At 39.6% G+C, this 27,261-nt stretch overlaps 2 protein-coding genes across 3 annotated transcripts; one reads left to right on the plus strand and one right to left on the minus strand.

Annotated features, from left to right (window-relative positions):
* Nucleotides 1-6,681, plus strand: sertad3 (SERTA domain containing 3). Of its 2 annotated transcripts, none has more exons than XM_050074848.1 (2): nucleotides 1-178; nucleotides 2,233-6,681. In XM_050074848.1, the coding sequence occupies exon 2, from the start codon at nucleotides 2,240-2,242 to the stop codon at nucleotides 3,092-3,094; it is 855 nt and encodes a 284-aa protein (XP_049930805.1). In that variant the 5' UTR covers nucleotides 1-178; nucleotides 2,233-2,239; the 3' UTR covers nucleotides 3,095-6,681. The 2 variants fall into 2 exon arrangements, with proteins under 2 accessions (XP_049930805.1, XP_049930812.1); XM_050074855.1 differs by lacking the exon at nucleotides 1-178 and adding an exon at nucleotides 212-1,066.
* kcnk6 (potassium channel, subfamily K, member 6) lies at nucleotides 6,528-27,261 on the minus strand. The gene is made up of 3 exons (XM_050074836.1): nucleotides 26,817-27,261; nucleotides 17,097-17,489; nucleotides 6,528-8,166 (listed from the first exon to the last, which is right to left on the minus strand). Exons 1-3 carry the CDS (start codon nucleotides 27,130-27,132, stop codon nucleotides 7,916-7,918), a joined length of 960 nt encoding a protein of 319 aa, XP_049930793.1. The 5' UTR covers nucleotides 27,133-27,261; the 3' UTR covers nucleotides 6,528-7,915.

Below are 27,261 nucleotides of genomic sequence, written 5' to 3' on the forward strand. Positions count from 1 at the left end.
ACACAGACCGAGGTGGAGCTAAAGCTGTTTTTTAAAGTTGCCTCGCTGGTCCTTCGTGTGGCGTGAAGTCGAGGAGTGGAATTTAAAGCCAAATTGTAAACTTTGAAATGTTGATAGTTCATCTCCGTAAAAGTTGTGACTATTGACCGGTTTCCTCCCTCACGCGTGTTGCTCTCAGGTAAGCCTGAATGACTTTGTCTCAACAAGAGTGATTTGGACAACTGTCACTGTTATTACAGTTAAAACGGCTTTTCCTGAGTACGTGTACATCTGCAGAATCCACATGTTTACATGTATTTTTTTTTTTTTTTTGCGTTGTCTTTATTCGTATAGAAATAGTCAGTGAAATATGCACGGTTGTAACGCTCTCTGACTGTTACCATTTATGACCGGGCGTCTGTCGGCTAATACCATCTCAGAAGTTTTCTATGTTCTTGCAGTAATTAACTTAAACATAAAATAATAAGACGTGCTGACCAGAACTACCATTCGGTTATTGTTAATGTAATACACATACATTGCCGTTCTTAAAAGGCAATACACGTGGATGGGAATCTCTTTTCTGTCGGTGATGTAATCATTTAGGAATTAGTGCTATGCAAATTACATAATAACAAGCCTGACAATCCGGTTCGGCCGGAGTAAGCAGGGTAGGTGTGATTTTACATATCAACATATAATATAAAGTATGATATGGTTATCAAACGTGCCATATTAATAGTTTAAAACGTTTTGTAACGTCAAATTATTCTTATTGTAGTTAACGTACATGAACTCCATTACCCATAATGCCTTTCGACACATCTTGCCCCCAACTGTAAACCTTAGCGACGTGAAACTCAAATTACGGGCGGGAGATAACTTAGTCAGTCGGCTAACAAAGTTGTAGCGTTTGAAACAGAGAGTTTTAACTTGTTTAAAATCGCCGAGTTATTTCCGAATTCGTTGAGCAAAACTTTACATGTTTTGGGCGTCACTGTGGAGGAAGGATAACGACATATTAACCAACGGTAACTTAACGGTGTCGACTAAACTTGCTGAGGAGAGACGGGAAGTGATTCAACAGGTCTGTTTGCTTTAAGATACTTTACTTTTGAATTGTTATACGTTGAACACATTATTTGTTCAACTACGTTAATCGCTTTCGACTCGTTAATCGATAAGTTAAGTCAGTTCATCCACGTTTCAAGTTATTAAACGGCCTCGGCCGAGTAACGTTAGGTTTCTGTTTCCCTCCTAATGTTGCATGATGAAGCTAATGTTGACGTCACAACCTAAACCCCCATTTAAGTTGACGGTATATTATTACTACTTAATGACTTAGCTAACGATAAATAGAAATAGAAAACTTCGATGAACAAAATCACTCACTGGTTATTTAATTTGAAGGTATCAAATTCGTATTTCCAACAGACATTCAAACTAAATTATCTCATAGCTAAACACAATTATTTGCTTTTTCATTCTGCCAAATTTGAATTATGTTAAACACAAAACAGTAAATCCAGTTAAACACACTGAAGGTTGCATCTTATTTATTTAAAGCATTTGTTCATGTATTACCACAAGGTGTTTACATTTTAACATGTTTACTGCTCCCTTAACTATCTGTCTCAGCCCTTTCTCCTAGAAATTACGTTTATATTATAGTTGTATTAGTATACAACTAATATGAACAATGCCACAACAACGTAATTGAGAAATCATATAGTAATATGCAAACGTAATTTCTAGGATAGAGTTGCCTGTCTCAGTCTATGGCTGCAACTTTCAGGGTTTTTTTTCACTGATTAGAGGCCATGAGATTAAAACATGACAAATATTTACCACAGGTTGTCAAAGCTCAAAGTCATGCCTTGTTAGAATAGAAACAACAAAACTACAAAACAACAACAAAAAAAGTTGATAAATGTAATCATAAACAGAAAAGCAAGCAAATCCACCTCATTCTTGAGAAGCCTCAATATTTATTTGTACTACATAACATTTTCATTGATTACTATTGAGCGATTGCTTGATTATTTCATGATTCAACTCAGATATTATGAAATGTATGTGTTGCTTATCTCAACAGCATTTTGATTTTTTATTATTTTGTAGTAAGGGTTTTTGAATTTCAAAAAACCCTCTTTACTTTACTAAGGACCCAGAGAAACTGATCATCTATTAAATGTTAACCAATGACTTTAGCAGCAGTACAAGTCAACTTAACGGTTTTTCCCTTCCCTGCAGTTTAAAGATGGTCAAGAAGGGGCAGAAGCGTAAACACCTACCAGAGGACGTGGAGGTTTCCGACAGGAGTAGCTCAACCTGGGAGAGCCAGCGCCAGTTTGTGCTCACAGTTTCCCTGCACAAATATCAGCATGGCCTGCAGCTTCGTGACCCCAGCCTGCGGAGGTCCGTTCTGATATGCAGCACACTGCGGTCGGTCAGCCTGGAGGGTTGTAGGGTGCCATCTGTAGCCATGGAGGTGTCACAGCCACCTTGTAGCTCTTCATCTGAACTCCAGGAGAGTGTTTTCACTGCAGCAAAACATAACTCTACAGCCATGTGTGCTAACAGCCACTCAGCTCTTGACAGCTGCCCTCTGGTCTCTTTAAATAACTTGTCAAATTGTGCTGCAAGTAGGTCTCCGGCAAATGTCACTCTGTCTGTAAAAGATGAAGATGAAGACTGGGGATCCATGTCCATGGATTCTAATTTCTCCCTCTCTTCTGCCATCTCCTCCATTCTCACTGCACTGGACTCTGCAATTGACGGGAGCCCACAGGCAGCTCCACGGACACCTCTCAGGTCCTTGGAGAACCTGTCAGGGGCCTGTGAGGGAGGTGAGGCATGGGCGAAACAGGGAGTGAAAGGTTGTGGGGGAAGCTGGGAGGTGCAGGAAGAATGGAGGGCATTGGACAGCAGCTTGGAGGTGATGGGGTTAAGCTACCTTGGTGATCTCACTGTGGAGGATCAGTTCCAGGATATAAACACATCCTTGCTTGAGAGGGACATGGGAATGCTTGGACTCAGAGAATGTGAAGGTGGTTACCCAACTGTGGATGACCTTTTAAGGTATTTGATGTCTAAGACAGGAAATGCTCCATAGGTGGGCTGGCATAAGGAGTAGCTGTGATGCATCTGGCAGACTTTTGTGCAACATGAAGGGATTACATTTCCCCGGCAAAAAAGGAGATCAAGTCATGATGAAAACTAAGTGGGTAATAAGTCAAATAAGGCTATGTTTTTTTCTTAATGGCTAAGTGATGAGTCAGTGCAGAATGAATTGCTGAAAAGCATTTTACTACAGTTTCCAGTGTGACTAAGCCAACTGGAATTTGGGAAGGGAGGTGTCTGATTAGAAAACAGAGGCAAATGAGAAGTTGTGAGCAGGTAATCACTCTCGGTGGAAAGAAAATTACTTCAGCAGTATTGCCCAAAAATTTGCCAGAAACATCACAGCTTTAAGAAAACTTTTTTTTTTTTTTTTTTTTTTTCATTTAACATTGGATAAATCCCTCTATAACGTGTTAAATGGTAATGTGAGTTCTGAGAGAAGTGATTTGACTGGTGTTTGAAGGACAATGGTTTAAACACTACTATAATAGGTCAAACTCGTGAAGAAATCCTTTAACCTTGTGTGTATCAAGATGAATTACAGGTCAGGATGTCAAACAAAAGCTACACCTGCAAAAATTTGCTTTCTAGTCAGAAGAAATCCATGACAACCGTTTGTTCAGTTGCAAAAAAGAAATATCAAGGTTATCTGAGTGGTTCTTCTTTGTATACATCACTTTATCATCAGTTACATTTCAGTAACCAGTATTTAAAGGTACAGTACATGTACATTTTATTGGTTTATCCTGCATCAGCAGGAAAGACAGTTAGCCCAATTCTTGAATATTACTCAGTGGAAAAATGCACAACTCTTAATGCCTCTCAACCACCTGACAGATAAACCATGACCCATCTGAGGGCAGAAAAGAGTGAAACTAAAGTTTGTTTTGTCTGAAGTGTTTTCTCTCAGATGTGGTTGCTCTGTAACGGCTACCTGTATAGCCTGGCAGCTCAGAAGGAGTATTTAACGTCTTTTAATAGATGTTTTTATTCAAAGAGCCTTTACAGTACTGTGATTGTATCCAACACATCCCCATGGCCACTGTAGGTGTCTGTCACTATAGTTAAAGTCACAACCACTAAGCAGCCGCTTCTGTTGTACAGATATTATCAGTCATTCCCGGCGGGTATATAGACACTGTGTGAGCCACATTGGCTGATGGTAGTCCGAATGGTGCCGATTTCCACCCTCTCAACAGTTGTTCAATCATCAGTAGGTCACTTTCTGCTTGTTTTAGTGGGGTCCTCATGTTTTGTCTGGTTTACATCTGAATGATTGCACTTTTGTTAATATTATGCATTTCTAAGTCACATGAGTTTGTGTTTTACTCTGTATTTATTACGCAATGGTAACATTACAGGTAAGATTTGTCCATTTTTTTTAACCCATAAAATGGAGTACTAGTACATGCTCTGTTATTGTAATATATTGTTTTGAAGAAGAACGCTAAAGAAAAGGTGTTTTAACTGTAACTTAACCTGCTATATATATATATATAGATATAGATATATCTATATATCTATATATATGTTGATCCAGCATTTAAAGCCAACACTGCTGGAATGCGTGACAGGTGAAATGCTGAGATAATTTGTTTGAGGAAGCACATGATGCCTGTTGGTCAGGTTTTTGTACTTGCTTTCTATGCAAAGGTCATTTTGTAAATAGTTGGGCTGCAGTTTCAATTTATTTATAAATGGCACGTTTTGTTGACAAGATGAGTAACTTAATGTCACACTGTATTTGAAGATTCACTTAAGGTATATTAATGTACCATCATGGCAGTTATTTTATTTACATTATTTTTTCTATACATATATTTTAATGGTTATGTTTTTAAATTTAAGGCAGAATGCCTGGACACTGTATCTCTTAAAAAAAAGGCAAATGTGTGTTTATACTGACATTTTTAATAAAATATGAAAATGAAAAAATACTGTTTTTTTGTTGAACATCATTTTAATTTTCAGTTGAAAAGCCTCACATAGGACTGAATGTAGTCTGATACATAGTTATTATAATACATAAAGTACATTTTACAGCATGTCTTTGAAGTGGGTCGGGGGAAAATTGGATGAAAACTGAATCCAAACAGTACTGTTGTTGCTTTAACTCTGTCATTTGATGCCATATCGTCATTAATGACCCTGGAAAAACAGCTGCAATATTTAGAGAATCATATAAGTGAAAGAGCATTTTGTAACAGACTGAATGTCTGCAACCACAAATGTTTCAGTTCTGACTCAGCTTCTCCTCCTCCAGTCTGACCCACTACCCTATAAGACTTCTTAAAGACTTGTAGATCATTTTGGTGTTGCAATCACACCTGATTCAGAAATCTACTAACAATAATACATAAGTGGAGCTGAGCACACCAATACCATTTAGGATGTCAGTGAGTTATTGGTTACATAAATCTAAACAAAACAATCTACAGTAGTTCTCATTCCAGTCAGATCCATAATAGACAAGAACTGTTGAAATTTAATGTGGGAACTTGTAGGCAGCTTCACCCACAGCCAGTCCACACTGTAAGTGAGACAGCAATCACTTTGTCTCATGGTCTTTGTGTCAATCTGAAAAACATATTTCAGTGCTCTCAGACACTTGGTTTGGGACAGATATACACTTCATAACACACTTAATTTCTCAAAGGAGCAGTGTGTAGGATTTAGCAGCATCTAGCAGTGAGGATTGCAGATTGCAACCAGCTTAAACTTCTGTCATGTGTGAACTCTTGGTTTGGACCCCTTCAGTGTTCATTGTTCAGGAGATTTTAACTGGGAGCCGAATTATCCGCAGAGGTCTCTTCCTCTCCAAAACAAATGGAACCCCTGATTTAAACCTGTAAAAACACTGAATAAAGCAGTGTCGCGTTAAAAATCTCATTGTGGAGGTGCTGTGAACTTCGGTGGCCGACGCGAAAACCCAAATGGCCCTAACTAGACCTTGTGTTTGGTTTGTCTATTCTGGGCTACTGTAAACCTGAAACCTGATGGTGCAACATAGTGGAGACAGTGAATGAGGACCATGATTCATTGTATAGCTATTAACGGCTCATTCTAAGGTAACATAAGCACAATGATTCTGATTTTCAGGTGATTACACACATAAGAAAACATACTTATTATATTTAACTTCTGCCAATATCTCTCCCTAAATCCTACACACTGACTGGAAGTTTAAGGAAATTAGAAACTGACCCAGTGTATGTATTCTGCTCTCAGGTCACATACCCTTGAGAAAAACATTATTGCTGGGTGTTGTGTACCGACAACTTCAAATTTTAATTGTAAAACTCACACATTGGTATGTCTGAACTTCAAAACTACACAAGACACGTACATTTAATTTTTTGCTGGATGAGTTTACAGTACAAACTATCAAGACAAGCGGGACATGCTTATAAAAACAAACATGATAATACAGGCAAAAGTTTATTTTCAATTTATTCTTGTCCAATGTGAATCCACGTTGAACTGATATTATTAAAGTACAACAGCAGCCACCAACATGGACAGAGTCAACTTATTTTACAGTATCAGGATATAAGTAACCTATTTATAAACTACAACTTTGACAGTAAATAAACAATAACCGGTGTGAACATTAAAGTGCATTTCATGCATGTGTTCATGATCTTTAAATCACACAGAACATGTTGCATTTGACAAGTAACATTTGGTTTCCCATTGAAATTAACCACTTCTTCATTCACCAAAATTACACAATTTTTTAAATTTACAGTCAATTTCTTTTCTCCTCCTCAATCCCTCTAGTCCAACCCTTTGACCCTATTTATTACTGCTTTGGTGGTGAAGTAACATGTTGTGCTACATACATGTAGACACCAGGGGGCAGCACCATAAAGGAGGACAGCCCATGTCCTGAGGCAAACACAGAGCTCATCTGTGGTTTCTGTTGTTTTCGAGGCTGACCCAGACACAAGAAAGTCACTACTTTCACACAGACAATCTGACTGAAACATAAAGCACATCCCAGTCAAATTCCTGAGTGTTTTAAATGCTTAAGTGTAAGTCCAATGTGACCTTTACTTGAGGGAGTTATCTAAAGTTGTAATGGATTCACTTGTCATTTCATCGCAGTTGTGATCATTCATTCTTATGAAGATGAATTCAAGTGGTGCAAAAGTGGATAATGGCCATTCCTGGCTCTAAGTATGACTGGATGGTCTGGTCAATGATAGATTTTCATAAAAGCTGAAATGGCAAGTGCATCCAAAGATTGTGTTTGCCACCAATATTTAAATTCTCCACAATTAAATACCATATTTGTAATTCCTAAACTAAAAACTTAAACCTGTGGCAACAAAAGCAATGTGACAAAAATGCATGCAAGACAAAAGTGATCTGAAAACAACCAACCATGTATCAAAAGTTCTTGCTCCGTAGCCCTTCATGTGCTATCCTGAGGCTGTGGACACAGCAGCCAAGCTTGCATGGTGAACACACCACAGTTACACCAGTGTTGAGGAGGAAAACATCTGTTATCACATCATTTAGCCAAGGCGGGTTGCCCTAGTCAAGTCAGGATAGTCCCTTCATATGTGCAGAAAGCAGTGTGTATTAGTAACCACTCACAAACAGTTTGGCAGTCGTTGGCTGAATCTTAAAACTCATCTTACTTCCTCATTATTGTTTGTGGTCTCCTCTGCACATTTGTAACAAGGAGACTAAGGAGAACAAAATGAAAAAATTAAGACAAGAATTCAGATTCAGCCCAAAAGTCTGGGTGCCAGAGGTAGAGCTTCTCTTTTCTTTTCTCTGCCCCCCGCCCCACCACCACCACAGGTCAACCTGTGTTGATGGTGTTGTATGAGGGCTGTGATCCTGGCTCCAGGGGCTTACTGGACTCTTTTTCTGTCAGGTATTGGGGCGTTTGATCTTCACATTTTTCCTCCACAATGGGCTCCCTGTCTTCTTCCTGGTCCGAGTCCTCACAACGCGGCAGCTGCAGGAAGGTGGTCAGGCCGTGCAGGTCAGCCATTTTGTGGAAGGTGCGCAGCAGGAGGTACATCATCATCAGACCCACGAACAGGTAGACTGGAGAGAGGGGAAGAGAGACAAGGGTCACAGCGGGTCATTAATTCAACAGAAAGATGTGCGTCTCTATTTTTGCAAAAATCTTTACCTGAGGCTGACTTTTGCCTATTTCTGAAATATTTGATGCATCAGAAGGTTTGGAAGAATGGCTAGGAGTGATTCTCCTCAAATACACCATCATCCTATATAAGTGACAGGTGTATGTAATGGCACACCTCAAACATAGACAACTGAACTTTAAAATTGTTCAAATGCCCATTAAAAGGTCCAGTGTGTGGGATTTAGGGGGACATACTGACAGAAATTCAATATAACAAGTATGTTTTCTTTAGTGTATAATCACCTGAAAATAAGAATTGTTGTGTTTTTGTTACCTTAGAATGAGCCATTTATATCTACATAGGGAGTGGGTTTTGGTCCAAGGAGATTTCCACCCAAGCTGCAACCTCCAAGGCCGAAATGCCAAAAACTGCAGTTCATACAATGGCCACTTGAGGCTGACTCCAAAACAGAGTCCATTCCTCTTGGAGAGGAAGAGACCTCTGTGAATAATCTGGCTCCCAGTAAAACTTCCTGAATGTCTGGAACTTCAGTTATTCAAAGAAAAAAGGTGAACGCGCTTTAGCAGGTGCTTAATTAGCAGCCTATCTCTAACTTGCTGGACAGTGCTGGAGAAACACTGATTTGTAATGTGAAACTGCTTTATTCAGTATTTGTACCGGTTTAAATCACTGGACACGTTTGTTTTTACGAGAACGAGACCTCCGCCAGCTCATGGTAAGAATCTTCTGAATGTCTGGATCAGAAATAAGGTGAGCACACATTTGCAAGTGCTGGGCAAGTGGGCCATCTGCAACAAGCCGAAACAGGGTAGAGGAAAACTGATTTGCTTTATTGCTTTCAATCACCTGGTCCAGGAGAGGAAGAGACCTCGGTGGATGATTCAGTCCCTGGTAAAACCCTCCTGAAGGAATTTTAACCAGGAGAAGTTTCAGCTGGTTGCAATCTGAAATTTTTGCTGCTAGATGCAACTAAATCCCCCCAAATCTTATAAAACTGGACCTTTAATGTATAGGATTCTCCCCTTTGACACTATGTATGTATATATGTACTGTATGTATGTTCAGTATGATTGTCTGTACAAAACTGGCGTGAGAGTTAGAAAAAAATAGTTTGTTTCACCGGGTTCATTTGCAACTTTGGAGAACAATAAAGTCTAACAATATCAAAGTTGTCTTTCCATGTTGTATCTACCACACAATTCAGTTGTCTGGTGTAATATGAGCATTACAGTCTCACAGAACTGCTGGCATGGCTGTTAACACCAGCTGAAGATGGTATGTGATTACAGGTGGAACACATTGTGGTCCTTTGGTCACACCAGTGTGCCACTTGTTACGTGCGGAGAGCAGGGAAAGCCCCTTAAATGTGATGAGAATCTGTGACAAACTTTGAATCTTTTTTCCCCACAGCTTTTAAGTACAGAGACCTTTACCAGTTGGTTTCAGCCACATAAAGCCATCTAACATATATGTTTATTTAGTCTAAATTTGTTGCAATGCTGTTGGTATGTGTGGCAATTTATTTACATGCCGCACAGAGCAGTCATTGCAAATCAGCATACTGTAAGCTGTACGTGCCATTTTGTGTACCATGTAGAAATGAAGTAGGCCAGGTCAAGTTAGAGCACATGCATAGAGCACCCTCTGTCCACACCCAGGAGGGATGTGAAGGTGTCAATGACTTGAACAGAATGAAATTAAAGAAAATCAAATATAAAATATGTATAAAAAATTGTGACAATCGCAGAGAAAAGAAAGACAGAGGAAACTATTCTTTACAAGTTGTTTTTAAGAGTCTACTTGGTACATGACTGCTTAAGCTCTTAAGATGTGGCCAGCAAAGAGCTAAGGAATTACTGTCAGAGTCTGACATACACTGGACCATGGACAGGAAGTGCTTTTTATAAATCCATTTCACCCAAAACGAGGACAAAAGTGCCCTCAAGTTAGTGGCAGAGGTGAAAAACAAAATCTGCTCAACATTTGTTATTTCTGCTCTGATTCCTGTTTGCATCAAAGGAAAGCCAAATGGGTTTCTTCTGTTACATGTAAACTGCTCCACATAACCACAGAGTTCAGGTCATGGACAATGGCCTCTCACTATACAGGGAGGCCAACTCTCCAAGAAAAACAGTATAGGATTACAGAGGCCTCTGCTCCACGACTTTACAGTCACTGTGGCAAGTGTACAGTAAGTGGAGCAGAGGAAATCCCAGGGGAAAATTATTTTAAGCTTTGGTCCTTAATGCTTTTCTACCTACAGGTTAAGTAAGCAACATTTAGGACTTAAAAAAAAGTAATGCAATCTGCAACTGTGAAGCGTTCAGCAGCATGAAAAACAGAACATGAGTGGAAGGACTTTGACTGTCCAAACTACCATCTCATAATATTTGCTCTTCAGTGACTCTCAATACTGTGCTCCCAGTAAAAAGGGCTTAAAACAGCGGTTTTGAACTTTAAAGGGAGTTTCAAAATGTTTGTGTTCTTTGCATTGCATAACTTGATAGCTGGTAATGAGTGAATCGTATTGTAAAGAAATGTTAAAACACTTACTAAAGGTTGGCCCTTGTTTTTCACTTACAGCAGGAAATGTGTTTTTACAGGAATGTATGTACATATAATCAGTTTTAGCGCTTGAGCTGGGAAAACAACACCAGTTTCAGGAGATGTCACATCAGGCCACATCTTGCAGTCGGTCACTAATCCTCCTTAGAAACCTGCAGGGACTGAGTTGGTTAATCTGACTCAACCTACATCATTATTATATAATACAGCATGTGGGACAGGGAAACAACACAGCTGCACCGTGTGAACTGCTGGGCCCCCTTCCAAACTGAAGTCAAGGGATTAGCTGAGGACACGACAGAGAAAAATACAGCACCTACCACTGTGTCCACCTGAGAGCATAAAAATCAAACATGAAATCCTTCTAATTAAAGACAATACAGGGGAGATATTGTGTATCAGTAAAAAGATGCGTCCTGAATGGCCACAGAAACCATATGTTCATCACCAAAAGATGTGTTTACAGTGAAAAGTATTTTTAGGTGGAATATTTCTTGTTTGTCAGTCAAATCGCTGCTGGGGAACGAGCAAAACGAAAATGAAATGCAGCATTCACTCTTTGTTTTTCAGTCCTGAATAGAGGAGACCACAGTGTTTGTCAGATATTCACCGTCGAGCTCTCTGACTGAGACCACAGAGGAACAAAACAACAGCATGGCTACTTTTGGCCAAAAAGGTCATTCCAACCCTGATTCAATTACAGAGGAAACACCCTGACAGACTGAAAAACAAGAGCACGACTGTGAAAATAACCTCCATCATGTGACAGTGAAGTCTCAATCTAAAACAAGAACAAAGAACCACTGGGACCCAGTACAGTACACATTTACAAGGTGCAACACTGTTGTAAATGATACCACAACACATTTATTCTGTTGCTTATTTCACAGATTATATAAATGGCATATCCTTTAAATCAGATATGAGAATTTGAGTTATATTGCCCAAATATACTGCATTTCAAATATTTTCAAGCTGACACTGGCTGCTAATAGTTTAAATAGCACACAGACATTATTTTGTCAAGATGTAGCTTTGCAGTGGGGATGAAATGACGTGAATCAACATCACGACTCACTGAGTAAGAGAGATTAAAGATGACTCACAAGACATGGTTGCCAGAATTATGATAAAATCAGCTTCTAATATGGGAAATACACTCTATATATAGCACAGTTTCATTCACCATTTTGAGTCAACAGCCACGATAGCAGCTCTGTGAGGCTACACTTAGGTCCACTGGTGCTGTGACCTCAATGCTAACATCAGCATGCTAAAATGCTCACAATGGCAATGATAATATGTTAACCAGGTAATTTTCATTGTGACTGCTGTCTTATTTTGCCATGGTAGCATTTGCAAATCAGCATTAAATACAAAACACAGCAGCTATTGAAATGATCACTGGTGTGACAAGTATTTAGTCATACAGCAATGTAATTCTATTTTTTGGGAATTTGACTGATGGTGGCACTAGATCCGGCAGAGAATGTTAATGTGTGTACCAACAGTTTTTGAGACAAATCAAAAATCACCAAAGTCAGGAGGATTTATTCTCTGGAGGACATAAATCTACACAATTTCATGGCAATTAGTGGATTCATCAATTAGTCAATCTAGTAAAAAAAACATAATCAGCAACTATTTTGGGGACTGATTTATCATTTCAGTCATTTTTCTAGCAAAATAATGATAACATGGGTAATATTTTCTGGTTCCAGGTTCTTAAATGGCAGGAGCTTTTCACTGTCATACATATTTCTCAACTGAATGGCTTTAGGTTTTGGATTGTTGGTTGAACAAACAAAGACATCTAAAGACAACTTGGTCACTTTGGATGTTTTCACACTATTTCATTTAAAAGGTACACTTTACTTGCTTACTGGAAATACAACTTTCAAACTTGGCCCCTCCTCCTCGGCTCAACGAAACTCAGAGAGCAGCAAAAAGGGGGTGAAGCAAGCGAGAGAGTGAATGAAGGGAGGGTGAGGTGTTAATGAGAACAAAACAGTGAATCAGAGATAAGAAACATTATTTTCTCAATGTTTTATGGTGGTTATGTTCTAAAGCTCAAATAAACACCCCCACATCTCCGCACAGCCCTGCAGGAAGGTGCTGCAATGGCAGACTTTGTGTGAATTATAGCTGAAGCATATGCTTCATCCTGCTTGGCATCTCTGCACACGCACCCTCGATCAGACAGACCTGCAGCTCATATCCACAGAGCAAAGGAGAGAGACAGAGACAGCGGTGTAACCCGGTTTTTATAGAGTCCTGACCTAACGCTGATGTTGGCTGGAGGCTACACACCACTACCTAAAGGCTGACATCCAGAAACATCCTGGACAAACCAATATAAGAAGAAAATAAGAAAAGAGAGGCAGAGGGCAGGTTCTCTGCAGATACAGACACCAACACACACTGTTGGTGGGTTATATGCATGGATGGATTACTGAGCAGGCCTACCCAAGGGCCCAAAGTGTCAAGGGTCCTCCTAGACTTCACCTGCAAAATGTCACTCAAATTAACACATAACAAGCAGGAAGAGAGTCAAAACGGCCGCAAAGAGATCCAAAAGAACTACAAAGACACACAAAACGGCTACAAAGAGACACAATACAACTACAAAGACACAAAATAACCAAAAAAGACACAAATACACCTAAAAGAGACACAAAACAACTACAAAGAGACTAAAATAAAATAAGAGCCTAAAAAGCCAGCACAAAGTCTGCGTGTCTTGCTGCTCTGTAGAAGAGGTGGTGGGGCCCTTTTGCATGTCTGTGCCTAGGGGCCCATTTTTACATAATCCATCCATGACAAAAAGTGATGATTGGGAGGGATTACTTTTGTGTCTATATATATATTGTTTGTATTTTTTAAATGAAAACCCTGCATAGCATGCTTTTAATAGACACAGATGAACAGATTTATCAATAATGAGAGAAAAATTGCTGGCTGCAGCCCTGCAGTAATTTATTTCAGATATTTTCAGATACTTCAGTCTGGCCCAAAGTAGTGGACTGACCAAATAACAGACTGACAGAGCCACCCACAGAGTCGTGCCAAACATTGCAGTCAGAGTGCTGCTAAATTGACTCTAAAAGCTTATTTAAAAAAACAAACATATCAAAAGCCACTAATGCTTCTGACATAATTTCATCCTTTTCCATTAATTCTCTGCAAAGTTTGATTAACAATGAGCAATGCAGAAGTCTGTACTTCAATTTCCAGACAGCTAAAAGATAACTCAGAAAGCAGTTCCATTTCTGAGGCACCTACTTCTCAACCCCTGACTTGCTCTTGAGAAAAGAGAAGCAGTGTGAGGTTCTACCTCTCACATCAGAGGTGAGAATGAAGTCTGCAAGCACGGCTGCAAAGGTCAGCTTAACTCCTCAGAGCAGGATGACATAACAACCATCCTGGAAATATGAGCTTTAAAACTTTTCTCTTAAATTCTCTCAAGAATTTTTTTTCAAAACAACTATAGTTCTTCCTCTGGGGTCCTTTATGAAAAACAGTTTACACACATCAGCATAATACAATCTGCACTGACATGTCATAACCCTGCCAATGTCTTTCCTTTCATTATATTCAGTTTATGCTTTAAAAGCTACTTTTTCACGACACTGCATCTCGCCTGCTTTCCTCACGTAACAATAAAAAAAAAATATTTTCTTATTTTCTCTTAGAGATCAAGATGAGGAGAAGTTTCTGTAGCAGAGAGATGAGAATTGAGTGTGATGGTCTGTCATCTCTGTGCCTCTGCAGACCACCACACTGTCAGGTTAGACAGATATTCTGGGGAACCTGCTTTCATCTACAGCTCTGCAGGCATGTCAAAGCTCTATGTGACCCTCACAGGACAAAACCACACCAGATCAATGCAAGCCATGTGACCACTGGTAGTTTTCATCTTAACATTCCCACAAGTGCAGTGGATTTTATACTCTTAGTCACTACCGCTGTGAAAAAACAATAACAGGGTAGAAATCTGAAAATATCACAATGACCCTATGTCTTTTCAGACTGTCTTTTAAATGACATGTCACTGTTTTAAGGTGTAAAAACACCTGGTCATATTGATGAGGATTAGGAGATCTGATTTATATTGGTAAACAATCTGAATACATAATCATTTCCACAGGATGAACTGGAGGCTGCCAACTTTTCCACCTCAGCCAGATGCAAATCAACTGCAATAGTCAGTTTTTATTTTCATACAGAAAAGATAATGTTACTTAGTGCACCAAAAAGGTACACTATTATTGTTTATCTGTATGCTATTTTAAGCTATAAATGGTTCAGTTTAGTTTCAGGTTTGGTCTGTTTAAAATCCAGTTAGCTCCTGGGTGTTTATTTAGCTGTTAAGATTTGAAATACTGTGGAGTACCCTGTGGAGTTTTCTTGCAAACAAATAAGTTGGTTTACATTAGGTGTTACTCACCAAAACCATCAGTGTGTATTCTTAAGGCCTAACAAATTATTTCTTTCTGAATAAGACATTTGCAAAGCATCTTTTCAAGTAAATCTTAAATCTTGCTTTCTTTAAATCACCTGACACTTAATGGAATAGTGTGAAACCATTAGCGGGGTGGTGCATGATGTCACCTGCGTGCACGTGTGTCCTCTTGTACAAGCACTAGACAAACAATATATGCACTCAGGAAAAAAAAGAGAGGTCAGAAACACCAGAGTGCATCTTCAATGCAAACATTCACATCGCTGCACAAGCTATTGTGTTAGTTAAATCCAAATGCTAAAAAGTGGCGCCTCTCTACTGTAGCACACAAAGAGCTTTATATGCCTCTTATTTACCTACACCAACACACCAATGAGAGTCTGCCATGCAAAGCCCACCAACATGAGGACAGGAACCGAACAAACAACCCTGCTATCAAGAGCCAACCCACAGCAGCCCAGGTATATCTGCTTTAAAAGGATAGTTAGGATTTTTTAAGTGGGGTTGTATGCATTACCTATCCATAGTCAGTGTATTACATACAGAAGATGTCAGTCGGCACACCCCCAGTTTGAGAAGCGGGCTGGAGTCCAACATGGAAGCTGCGAAAATCATCTGCTGTTGACAGATGCAGCAGGAACATGTATTGTAGCCACCTAAAAAGCTCGATGACCGAGATGAATGACAGACTTGGGATGAAACCAGACCAATCAAATAGGAGGAGGGCAGGACTGACAACACACTTTACAGACTTAATCGTTTTTACTTGTATAATTTTCCCTGTATATTACACAGACCTCAACTGTTTGTTTACACAACACGTGTTTAAATTTCTGTCATCCAAGTGTGCTTGCAAGGTCGTGAAAGTGAGTAACGTCTGGTATTTGTCAGTATTTTCCAACATGTCTATGGTAAATTTCATGTGTGAGTGAGACGCACACGTGAAAATACCGGTATGCATTTCAAACTAATTTGTTTGCTCAGTAAACAGGTGCTGATATCTATGTCATTATGTTCCAGATCACGATGAGACAACACCTTCTTATCAAACATACTGCAGATGACCAAGCCTTAAAAAGGAGGAAGTGTGTGAGTCTGGCACTGTGACTGTAAAAACATCCAGACTGAATTTTAAACGAGTTAAAGCAAATGTCACAAAAAAAGAGTAATTGGAAAATCAGTGCTTGCCTTATAATTTACATGACAATGGTATGATCAGAAACTAGAATTATAGCTTCACAGCTGTATGCTTCTGCAAACCAGTCAAGCTGCAGTTACAGTTCACATCCATGTCTGTGAAAACATGAAGGCTTCTTACACATCTCCACCCCGGCAGCACCCAAGATCTATAAGATCAGCACAGCTTCAAAGTGGGCACCCAACATGAGCGTCACCAATAAAGTATCTAACCAAATGTCTCTTCTTTTGTTGCCCAGTTATGATGTTGAGAAATAGCCAGAAACATGTTGTTGCAGAAGAAGTCCACCTTCTGGATATACAACATCATCACTTCATCATTATAACCTATTAGACATTTGTCTAACTGGATGCAGTTTTTGGGAAAAGTTAAAAAAAAAAAATACATAAAAAGACACACTAGACAAAAGTAAGCAGACTGAAGTAATGTGGAGACACTGACGTGCTGATATTACCCTGCCAGTTTCAATGGAATGCAGTGTGAAGGAGTTAGTGTTTCGCTGATCTTAAAAAATGTGGATGTTCTGGCTTTAGCCTGACATTACTGTACTTAGTCATAATGGGTATAGTTTGACTGCACTATAGTTGGATGATGGACAAATGCCATTCTGATCTACAGAGGATGTAATAACAACTGCACTCACCCATGACAGCGACCTGGTAAAGCGCCCTGTACTTCTGCCCAGGCTGTGTCCCTGGAACAAAATCTCCCAGTCCGATGGTGCACAGCGAAATGAAGCAGAAGTAGATGCCATCCAAGAATGTCCAGGACAGCTCCACTGCGCTGAACACAGCCGCCGGCGCCACAAAGAAGCACAACACCACCAGAACCAGCAGCAACACGAAGTGGACAACAGTGGCCGGCCGCGGCTCCATGCCTGAACGCTGCAGGAGGCTGACTGGAGCGAGGACCAGAGGGTACATGATCCTCTGGACGCAGGCGGTGAGCACCAGCATGGTGAAGGGGACTCCTATCAGGGCGTAGAGGATGGAGAAAGCTTTTCCAGTGTCAGAGAGAGGAGTGGTGTGACCATAACCTGGAGATAAAGAGAGAGGAGAGGGATGTTGGAGGAAGAGGGGAGGCGCAAGACAAAAGACAAAGATGAGGATCATTTAAATAGTGATATACTGGCCACAAAAAAGTGATACCTGCATTTGCATTTGCATTTACAATTACTGTTCATAAAGAAGACCAATTGTGCTCATTTTCCAGTTCATGCTCATATTTTGGGTTCAAGCTAAAACATGTTAACATGCCTTTATGTTCAAAAAACACTTTATTTTCCTCATACTGGAACACCTATATTCACCCTCTGTCTGAGATGCTCTGTTTTAGTACCAGTCTTTGTAGGCCCTCCCTCCCAAAAAGCCCAGTATGCTTTGACTGATCAGCGTTTAGGGTCCTCAGGCAACTGCACCATCACTGCAGATGAGGAATGACTTTAATGGAGTATGGCAACACTTTCTTTCATGAAAAATCACCAATAAAAGCTTCTAAACCAAAATCTTCACACCCCAACATATGTCAGCAGCTATCTGATCCAAAATCTGGGAGAAATTAACAACATCAGCAACCAAGATTACATGTTTCCCTGAAGTTAGCATATAGCTACATGTAGCAGTGTACGTAATAATAACACTTGCTGTAGCATGCCTAGTGCAGATAACCACATAAAGAAATCCGTCACGTGCTGATAAAATTCTTGTAAACAGAGTATTCAGAACCATTTGAAACCTGAGGTTTTGCTCACGGGGATTACTTTATCATACATTTACTCAATTATTTGAAACTTTGTCTGCGTTTAATTTGAACATCAGACATTGTAATATTATATATATGGCAGAAAATAGGGAAAAGCACAATACATCCCCTTTAAAGCCTTGAGCCATGAGAATCCTGACAGGCAGTTCTTAACCTTAATTTCCATTGAGTCTTTTGGAGTTGCTATAGGGTGGCTTTGGCAACCAAAAATAATTTGTGTTTTTAGTGCAATCAGCATTTTAAACTGAAAAACTAAACTCTTGCTAAACTGGGTCTTATTGTATAAATGCTTTGCATATTTGTATTTTTACTAGTGTATTGTATCGTATTTAATACTTTGTCATAGTTTTTGTTCTGTATATTTTGCTTTTATGTTCTAGTAAAATAAATACAAATTTCCATTTTAGTGGAAATTTTTTTATCATATTCAACTGTATATCAACATCACTTCCTTCAAAAACTGTGTAACAAAGACATTGTTTCTGGATGGACACAATACCATTGAATTTATGTCATTTTAAAATTCCATCCACCTCTACTGTATTGGAGGGGAGGCAGAAATCTCAGAGAGCTACGTTTAAAAACCTGGAAGAAAAATCAACAAAACTATTAGCTGTCTAGATAAAAAGAGAGATACAGAGGAATATATGTTTTTGTCATTTAAGCCCCACGGTGTATGCACACAGCGACAGCTGCAGACAACATGACGACTGCAAAGTTAGAGGTTCAAGTGAAACATCTCCTCTATATATCTGCAGGAACAGTAGTAGTGTCCCAGGTGATCGAGCTGCAGCCAACTTTTCTTTTCAAAAGCACTGAAAAACAGCAGCTGTGGTCAGTATCAGGACACGAATGGTGGAAGGAAGAAAATAAAACCAGGGCTAACGGCCCAAACTACTCAGTGAATATTTGTTTAACCTACCCACAGGGAGACATCCTCTACCAGGCAGCAATGAAACTACTGTAACAGAAACATGCCTCTGACTGGGCCAGATCTCAACTCAGTCTATTCTGTCACATAGGAGTGATTTACGGTAACAACACACTATAAAAATATAATGAAAACAATACAGCTGCTGTAAAGAAAGAATACAAAAAAGCACAATCAACTCTCACACATAAAACTGCCACATTGATCCACGCAGTCAGTCAGTCAGTTGATAAGACCTGACAGGGAAACAGTGCAGCTAAAAAAACCTGCCAAGTGTTTGCACAAGAAGATCATATAACATTATTAGATGTGCAAGTTCCTGTTTACTAGGTTTGTGAGTTGACGTCCTTTGAAATAGCTGCATTGAGTTGGCTCCTTCAACCCAGTCGATTGCTGTGTAAGATCACAAACTAGGCTGCTACAAAAAAGCCTAATTACAGCTGCAACTGCATAAAATCATCATTTTACTGCACACAACAGAAGAACACAGCTTGTACAGAAATAACACACAGCTGCACTTTAGTGCAGAGAGCAGAGTGGTTTCTTACAGTATCTGCAGCAGGAAATTACAGTTGTGTGCGAGGGCATAGGTTTCCTTTCAGCTCTGGGTGAAATGGGGGGTTTGTTGAGCATCAAACAATTTCGCCTATGGTTGTGCAACATATATTGTATGCATGTAAAATGTCTTTTGCAATTGTTCAACAGAATGAAGAGATACTGGATCTCAATGGAGCTATCCTGGGTATGCTTTATACTGGGGTAAATAATGTCATTGGGAACAGTACAAAGCTTTCTTTGTCAAAGTCAGCATGAAGGTTATTATCCATCATTACCAATACAGAGGCGCTGAGACCAACACAAACACAGTGAGACGGATGCAACTCTGAAATCATATGACTTGTGTTTGACTACAAAAGCATGAGATGGGTGAGAAGAATTGTGCAAAATGTTTTTGTTGACAGCGACTGAGCAGATATCTGATGGTATTATATCAGTGCTGCTGTGGACCTTGAGACTCCTGTCTGGGGAGATAGCACAGGCTTTTTTTTGTGCAAGGTTGAGGTCATGCTTCAAAAACATATTGATATATCTCAGCCTGAGTCTTCACGTCCGTCCTGACACCAAATACATGAGGTCACTGAAGACTGAAATGGTGATGCCCTTCAACAGCAGGGCACCTAGTACATTTTGAAGTGGTGTTGTTCTTTCAGGGGTTTAACAGCAGAGCTGCAAAAATCATTGATTTGTTGTCAACTATTACATTAATCTACAAACTGCCATCAACAAATTTGATTATCAATTAATCAGTTTGAGTAATAAAAAAGTCAATAAGAAATTTCCAGCTTCTTAAATGTGGAAATTTTATGTTTTCTTTACACTTCTATGACAGTAAACTGAATATTGTTGGGTTGTGGACGAAACAGGACATTTGAGAATGTCATTTTGGGATCTTGGAAACACTGATCGACATTTTTCACCATTTTGTGCACAAAAACATTTGTGAATTCATTGAAAAAAATAACTAACAGATTAATTGACAATAAAAAAAATCATCCCTATTAAACCAATTAGACTGCAGAATTTAGTGTGAGTCCTCTGCCAAACAAGCACAAGTTCAGCTCCAATAACAGCTAACCTGATGTACAAAGAATTTATTGTGAAGTCTATCCAACACAGAAATTTAGGGAAACCACCATTCAATGATGCTCAGTTAATTCTTTCACTGTTTCATTTTTGGTTTGAATGGATTTCCCTGTTAAATGACTAATTTCCAAGGAAGGTTTGTTTTATGGCAACAGACATGGTGTCATTTACAAGCTACTTTCCCTTTTAATTCTCACTACTTAATAGCTTACATACATTCAAGACAAAATTAACATTTTATTATCATTTTCTTGTCAGATGCATGACAACTGTATACTACTTAGGCTCCATTTAGTGCCTTAATGACACATGATACGATGGAAGTTCCTATCTGGAAGCTAATTTAGAGACATGCAATCTGTCTAGATACAGATTAGACACACAAAGTCAATGTTCTTCGTTGTGTTCAGTAAATTTCTTTCAGGTCAGGTGTTGTGACTGCTGATCTTTTCACCTCTGTGAGGACAAAATCTGTCCTATGTCTTTAAAGTAAAACAATGGACGAACCAAGCAAGCCTGTCTTAAAGGTTTTTAACCATGAGTAAACCTATGGAGCGTGCCCAAAAGCATGGTCGGATTATGAGACGATGGGCACAGAAACGCAAAAGGCCCCACCACCTCACCTACATAGGACAAAAACACACAGGCATTGTGCTCCTTTTGTTGTTTATCTTCCTTTTGTAGATGCTTGTAGATGTTTTTGTAATTTTGTGCCTCTCAGAGGTCTGTTTGTGTCTTTTGGGGGAATTTTGCATCTCTTTGCTGTTTTTTGTGGCTCTTTAAAGTAATGTTGTGACTTTTTGGTTGGTTTGTGTCTCTTTAAAGTTGTTCTGTGTCCCTTTGAATCCCCCTAACAACTTTCTAGTCGATGACATATTAATTTGACTGATATTTTGCAGGTGAAGGCCACGGGGGCCCCTGACACTTTGGGCCCCTGGGCATGTGCCCGGTAGGCCTGTTCAGTAATGTAACCCATGGCATGAGGGCAAAGAAAAAGAAGACTGCCAGCTAGCAAACATGTATACCATACAGACTTTAAAATATTCAAATAAAAACTGCTTCTCATATTTCATAAGGAAAGAAATGCATAAAACATGTTTGTTCAGGCCTCAATCACACACATTATATTTATATTAAATGTAACGAATTAATGTCCCTGTACAACAAAACACCACAGGGCACCTTAAATTCACAATGACTATTTTTAGTTTTCCACCGTCTTTACGGTCATTCTGTCTTCATGTGTTCATTTTACATCTCTTTTTGATTGTTTTGTGCTGCTCTTATTTTGTGCCTCACCTTCCACCCCTGAGTTGATCAGAGAGGTTGTAAACAAGTTTCACCAAACATTTAAACAGGAAAATATTTTAAATAACTTCCCAATCTGTACATTATAAACTTCCCCAGTCGGATTTTTCAGAACTTTATGGTTCCACTTTAACATACTGTACCTATTGTAGTTGTGCAGAGAGGGGTTTTTGTAACGCATACGTGACATTTTGTGTGTGTTCCCTTTTGGTTTTACCTCCAGACAAAAGGTTGAGATAAGAAACTGAAAACATGTGTGATCATCTGACTGCTTGTGCTCTTTATCTTCAACATGTTTATGATAGCATTTAAGGAAGTGTCACGTAAGGAAACACATGCAGTATTGTGAAAGGAATTCATGCATCACATCGAGCTAACACACTTCTCCTGAACACAAAGGTCATTTCTCATCTGCTTCATGCATGAGTTTGCATATCCCATGTGAGTGTCAGCATGCCTGCAAATGTGACCATGTGTTTTCATAGTAGTTTGCTTAAATAGCACAGAAACTAGCAATAACAGCCTCCAGGAGCCTCTCTGTGATGTTACGACGATGACACTGCAGTATTTTGGAACTGAGTCCTGGTTGCTTGTTCAATGGGAGTGCCTGTTAAAACTTCTCAAATCCAAGTCAAGTCATAGACTAGTCAAGACATAGACTAGACTCAAGACATAGACATGAGAAGATCGCAAGTCATAATAGCAGTCTCACGTAGGAACTATTTTCTGTCTACCAAACTACTTCCTCCAACTGTATCCTGCACAGAAGCAAGTGTGCATCTATTCATGGATGAGAGGCTTGTGCCTTATGACAGAACAAGATGTAAACATTAATAATGTCCTCCTCAGCTGAGCTGTAACATTAGCTAGCTCTGTGGTGCTAGGTGAACTAGCAGTTGATGCACGCTTCCTTCTGCACTGTGATATGGTTGGCAGGTGTAGTTTGCTAGAAAGAAAATAGTTCCCACATGCAACTGCTCACAACAAGGTCTGTGCCTGTTTTTGTTTTTCTAGACAAAGCACTGCTTAATTATTGTTTTGAGGGCGATAGCTGAAACTTTAATCAATGTTATGTAATGAAATAAAAAAATACAGTTGCTTTATTTCCTGACAAGCAGTTAACTTTTCAAACATGCTGCACTTGTAGGCCCTCCCTACATCACTCTATGTTTTGCCTCAACATCCTGTTTAAACAGGAAATACATCTAATTAGGGTCACAGGATATCGGTTCATTGTGACCTTTAAGATGACAAATAAGGCGATAGATACAGTTTCTGTCATACCATTAACTGACTAACTGGGAAGTACTGATAGAAGAATTAATACCAATCAAACAGCAACTGCTCTGTGGCTATTTTGCTCCTGTTGCACTGGGCGATTCTCACAAATTTATGTGTGCAATTAAATGTCGAGCAGGGTGTTTTAATACAGCGTGCAAGCGCAGAAAACTTTCTCATATGAGGAGTCATGTTCTCAATTAGGTATGGATAAGACCTGTAAAAATAAACTTGCACTATTATGTGAAAGAAAATTAAGGTTCTGTTGGTTAACTTAGTGATAAAATGTATAACAGACAACAGAAACACATGATTCTATTAAAAAAATAATAATAAACTGACAAAAACATAAACTCTTATGACCATGCCACTGACCCTCAGGCTTTTAGTGCAACGACTGCAGACACAGTAATGACGAGGCTTGGTTATCCAAGTTGTCAAGAAATCAAACATCTCTAGATACACATCTAATACCAACAGATCACAAGATGGGTTAGATTTTAAAGACTGGCCTGTGGTTCTGTGCACCAGACTAATGAAGTCAACTACATCGCAGCTTTAAAGCCATTTAATATTGCAGTTTCACACAGCTGAGGGGCTTGAGAGAAACGCTGGATCCTACAAGGTGCAACTTGATATCGTCTTTAATTACACTCCCTACCTGGAAAACACCAACACAGTTTGTAAAGCAGGCTCTCTGTTATAAATTTGAAGTCTCCACGCCCAATCCAAAATAAACCTGGGGACATCTTCAAAGTTATTTTCTCAGACTTTGGAAGGCTCCTGACAGAGCCACAGCAGACTGAATAGTAGCTGTTCCAATACCGACATCAGTTGCTAAAATGACTCCCTAAAATGCTAGATCAGGTATCAGCCAGTACACAAGTTTATAAACCCATTCAATACTATGTAATTTTTCAATAAACCTAACTGCCCCAAAGTCAGACATGTAATAGCTGAGCTCAAAATACCCAACTTAGTATTTTTAGATTATCTCCAGAACACTGTGGTCTAGACTCTTTAAATGGCCTCTGCTTTGTCTTGGCTAGCTTCTTGACATGGAAATGGGTTAGCTGTATACAGCTGCTACTTATTTATTTTAACACAATGGCATTGGCTCGGCACTTGGCATTGGCTGATATGCAAGTTCAGGTATATATGAGGAGAACAGAATGCCATGAGCAGAATCACCCCTTTAGAGTCAGAGGCACTGTTTCCTCTGTGGAACTTTCAAGTTTTACACGCTTAACTATGAGGTGAGGTGAGGTGAGGTGAGGTGAGTTAAGATTAATCGTCGCCTTGGGAAAACTTTTCTTAGGTTTGCATCACTGCGTTACTGAACATCATCTCCAAACAAATCCAGGCAGCTTTCTTACCATCATCTATACATGGAAAAGCCGATGTTCATATGTAAAACCAGTTACACTGTAACTCAGCTAGAAAGTATTTCACATTACAAAAGAATATTCATTGTTCAACAGTACAATCAACTAGTTTTGCACAAGTAAACCATACTATAAAATGCTCTGGGATAATGTCAAGTTCCAGCTAACTGCTGCTATTTGAAATATCAAGCAAAGATGGAACAAATGACCTTTTAATAATGGGTTAGTCTACGTTATGGAACTCTAAACCTAAAGATGATGTGGGTGTAGATGTGTGTGGTTGTGCAGGTGTGTTAATAGTTCAGGGACACCACAATATTACTGCTATAGGTGACCTGGCTGGTCCCTCAAAAACCTCAGTAATGTAAGAACACCCTGCTCTCGCCCAGCTGTACTTCCTGTCTCATCCAGGTCAGGCGTCCACATACTGCTCAGTGGGTGTTCAGACCACAGCATCACATAGAATATAACTGAATCAGAGCACCACTGTCACTGAAGTTATAATCATCCCATTTATCTGCCATCTGCCTTATAATTCCACAATAAAAGTCCCATGAAGCCCTTGGACCAGGGCTGGGGGATGGAAAAATAAAATATCACAACGATTTTGACCAAATACCTCAATATCTATATTGCACCGATATGTGATCGAATAATCATCACTCATGTGGATATTATGACTAAGTGGGTAAAGGAAAATAGTACAACAGCTAAAACAGTCTGGCAAGTTCAGATAAAGACTGCAATGCAGCCTTCAAAGCTAGGAAAAGACAACACCTACGATTTTACGATATTCAAAATCTGAGACAACATCTGGTCTCATATCACAATATCAATATATCTTTAGATTGCCCAGCCCTTGCCTGACCCTTTCCTCTGATCAGTAAGGTTGTAACGATACATCAACCTGATCGATATTTCAATTCCATCCAATATCATCAATACAAAGGAAAAACATCCCACATATTGTGATCTCTTAGATACACCTTTATGTTTGAAATTCAAAATTCAAATTCTGTCCAAGCACACCTCCTTCCTAAACATTGGAACACTGCTAGTGCCCTTGCGCCAGGCAGATAATGGCAAGCAGTGTCAAAAAAGACACTGAGGCTATTTACTGATATTGTCTAATATTGATCGAATTGAATCGGATCAAAATTGTATTGTGGAAGACTTTATCATAACAGCATGTTTAGTCCAAATCAATATAATAGTAAAAGTGGGAAAAATGTACGCCCCCACTGAGCAAGAGAAATAATTGTTTCACATTTGTAGCCCACTGTATTGGTATCTCTTGACCTTTTTGGTGTTTCCAACCACCACAGACAGCCAAAGGAGCTCTTTACTGTTTACTGTAAACATGGACAGTAAACACAGAAAGCCAAGACAAATGTCTGGAGGGACAGATGAAATACTGTTGGTGAACACTTGCTGAGGATGAGAACTAAAGATGTTGGGATGCATAGCAGCCTGTACAAACACTGGTAACTGAACTTCTTTTCTCTGTCTCTTGGCTGACCAGCTTGGGGATCCATTTGCAAATGGATTCTGCAACAAAACTCCAAACTCTCTAAGACAAGTTCGCTCTTTGTGAATTCATCTCCAAACAGCCACCACCGTGCGCAGCGCTGGGGATTTTTCAGGACAACGAGGAGGAAGTGATCGCTTCATGAATCAATGAGCACCTAAGACACGTATTTTCCCACGGGCTGTGTTTTTTCCTGACTTATCTGTTTTCATCTTAACTGACTCAACCTGAAAGTCACACAGCTGCAACTTGTCTGTCCATCCATGACACGTGGCAAAATAACGCCATAAAGTTATTACCTGTATCTGACTTGTGTAGTTTATCTCTAAAAATAAAGTCTCTGTATTGGACTGTTTTGTGTGTCTTTTTGTTTTGTTCATAGTTAGGGCGCTATGTCACTCTAATGTCTAATATTGTGCTGTGCCACTCTACAAGGGATTTTTATGTCTTCTTCATGATGTTAGTTTTGCGTCCTGCGCAAAGACGCCACCAGGTGACTTCTTGGTAAAAAGTTTTGTCTGAACTCACCGACAGTTGTGACAAGAGTGTTGGCGAAGAACATGGAGGATGCCAGGTCCCAGTTGGAGGTGACGGTGGAGTTTCTGAGGACGGAGACGCCGTACTTGTTGGCCGTTAGAACTTTGACCAGAAAGTGCTCCAGCGACGCGCTGTTGACGCAGCTCTCGTTCAGAAACTCCTGCTTCAGGGCTTCCATGTCATGTCGCAGCTTTTCCTCCACCGGCCGCTCGATGCTGGAGAAAACTAGCGCTCCGAACAGCAGGTAGATGATATAAAACACAATAAAGCCTGTAAGCAGCAGCCACGACCTGCTTACAGAATGCATGGTTTGTATGACTCCGGGATTAGCATCAGTGGAGCGGCTCACCGGGGCTTCCCTCTCCGTTTCACTGACCGCTTTCCTTCCTTTTCCTCTCTGTGTGGGGCCTGTTTTTTGGGGGCTGTCCTAATTGAA

This window comes from Epinephelus moara, chromosome 2 (assembly GCF_006386435.1).
Source record: "Epinephelus moara isolate mb chromosome 2, YSFRI_EMoa_1.0, whole genome shotgun sequence".
Lineage (NCBI taxonomy): Eukaryota > Metazoa > Chordata > Actinopteri > Perciformes > Serranidae > Epinephelus > Epinephelus moara.

Excerpts from the sequence above, each read along its gene's own strand:
- sertad3 (XM_050074848.1), top strand. The coding sequence starts at position 2,240 with ATGGTCAAGAAGGGGCAGAAGCGTAAACACCTACCAGAGGACGTGGAG.
- kcnk6 (XM_050074836.1), bottom strand. The coding sequence starts at position 27,132 with ATGCATTCTGTAAGCAGGTCGTGGCTGCTGCTTACAGGCTTTATTGTG. Across the intron at positions 17,490-26,816 it reads CACTCTTGTCACAACTGTCG|GTTATGGTCACACCACTCCT; the intron begins GTGAGTTCAGAC and ends CTTTATCTCCAG. Across the intron at positions 8,167-17,096 it reads TTACCAGGTCGCTGTCATGG|TCTACCTGTTCGTGGGTCTG; the intron begins GTGAGTGCAGTT and ends CCCTCTCTCCAG.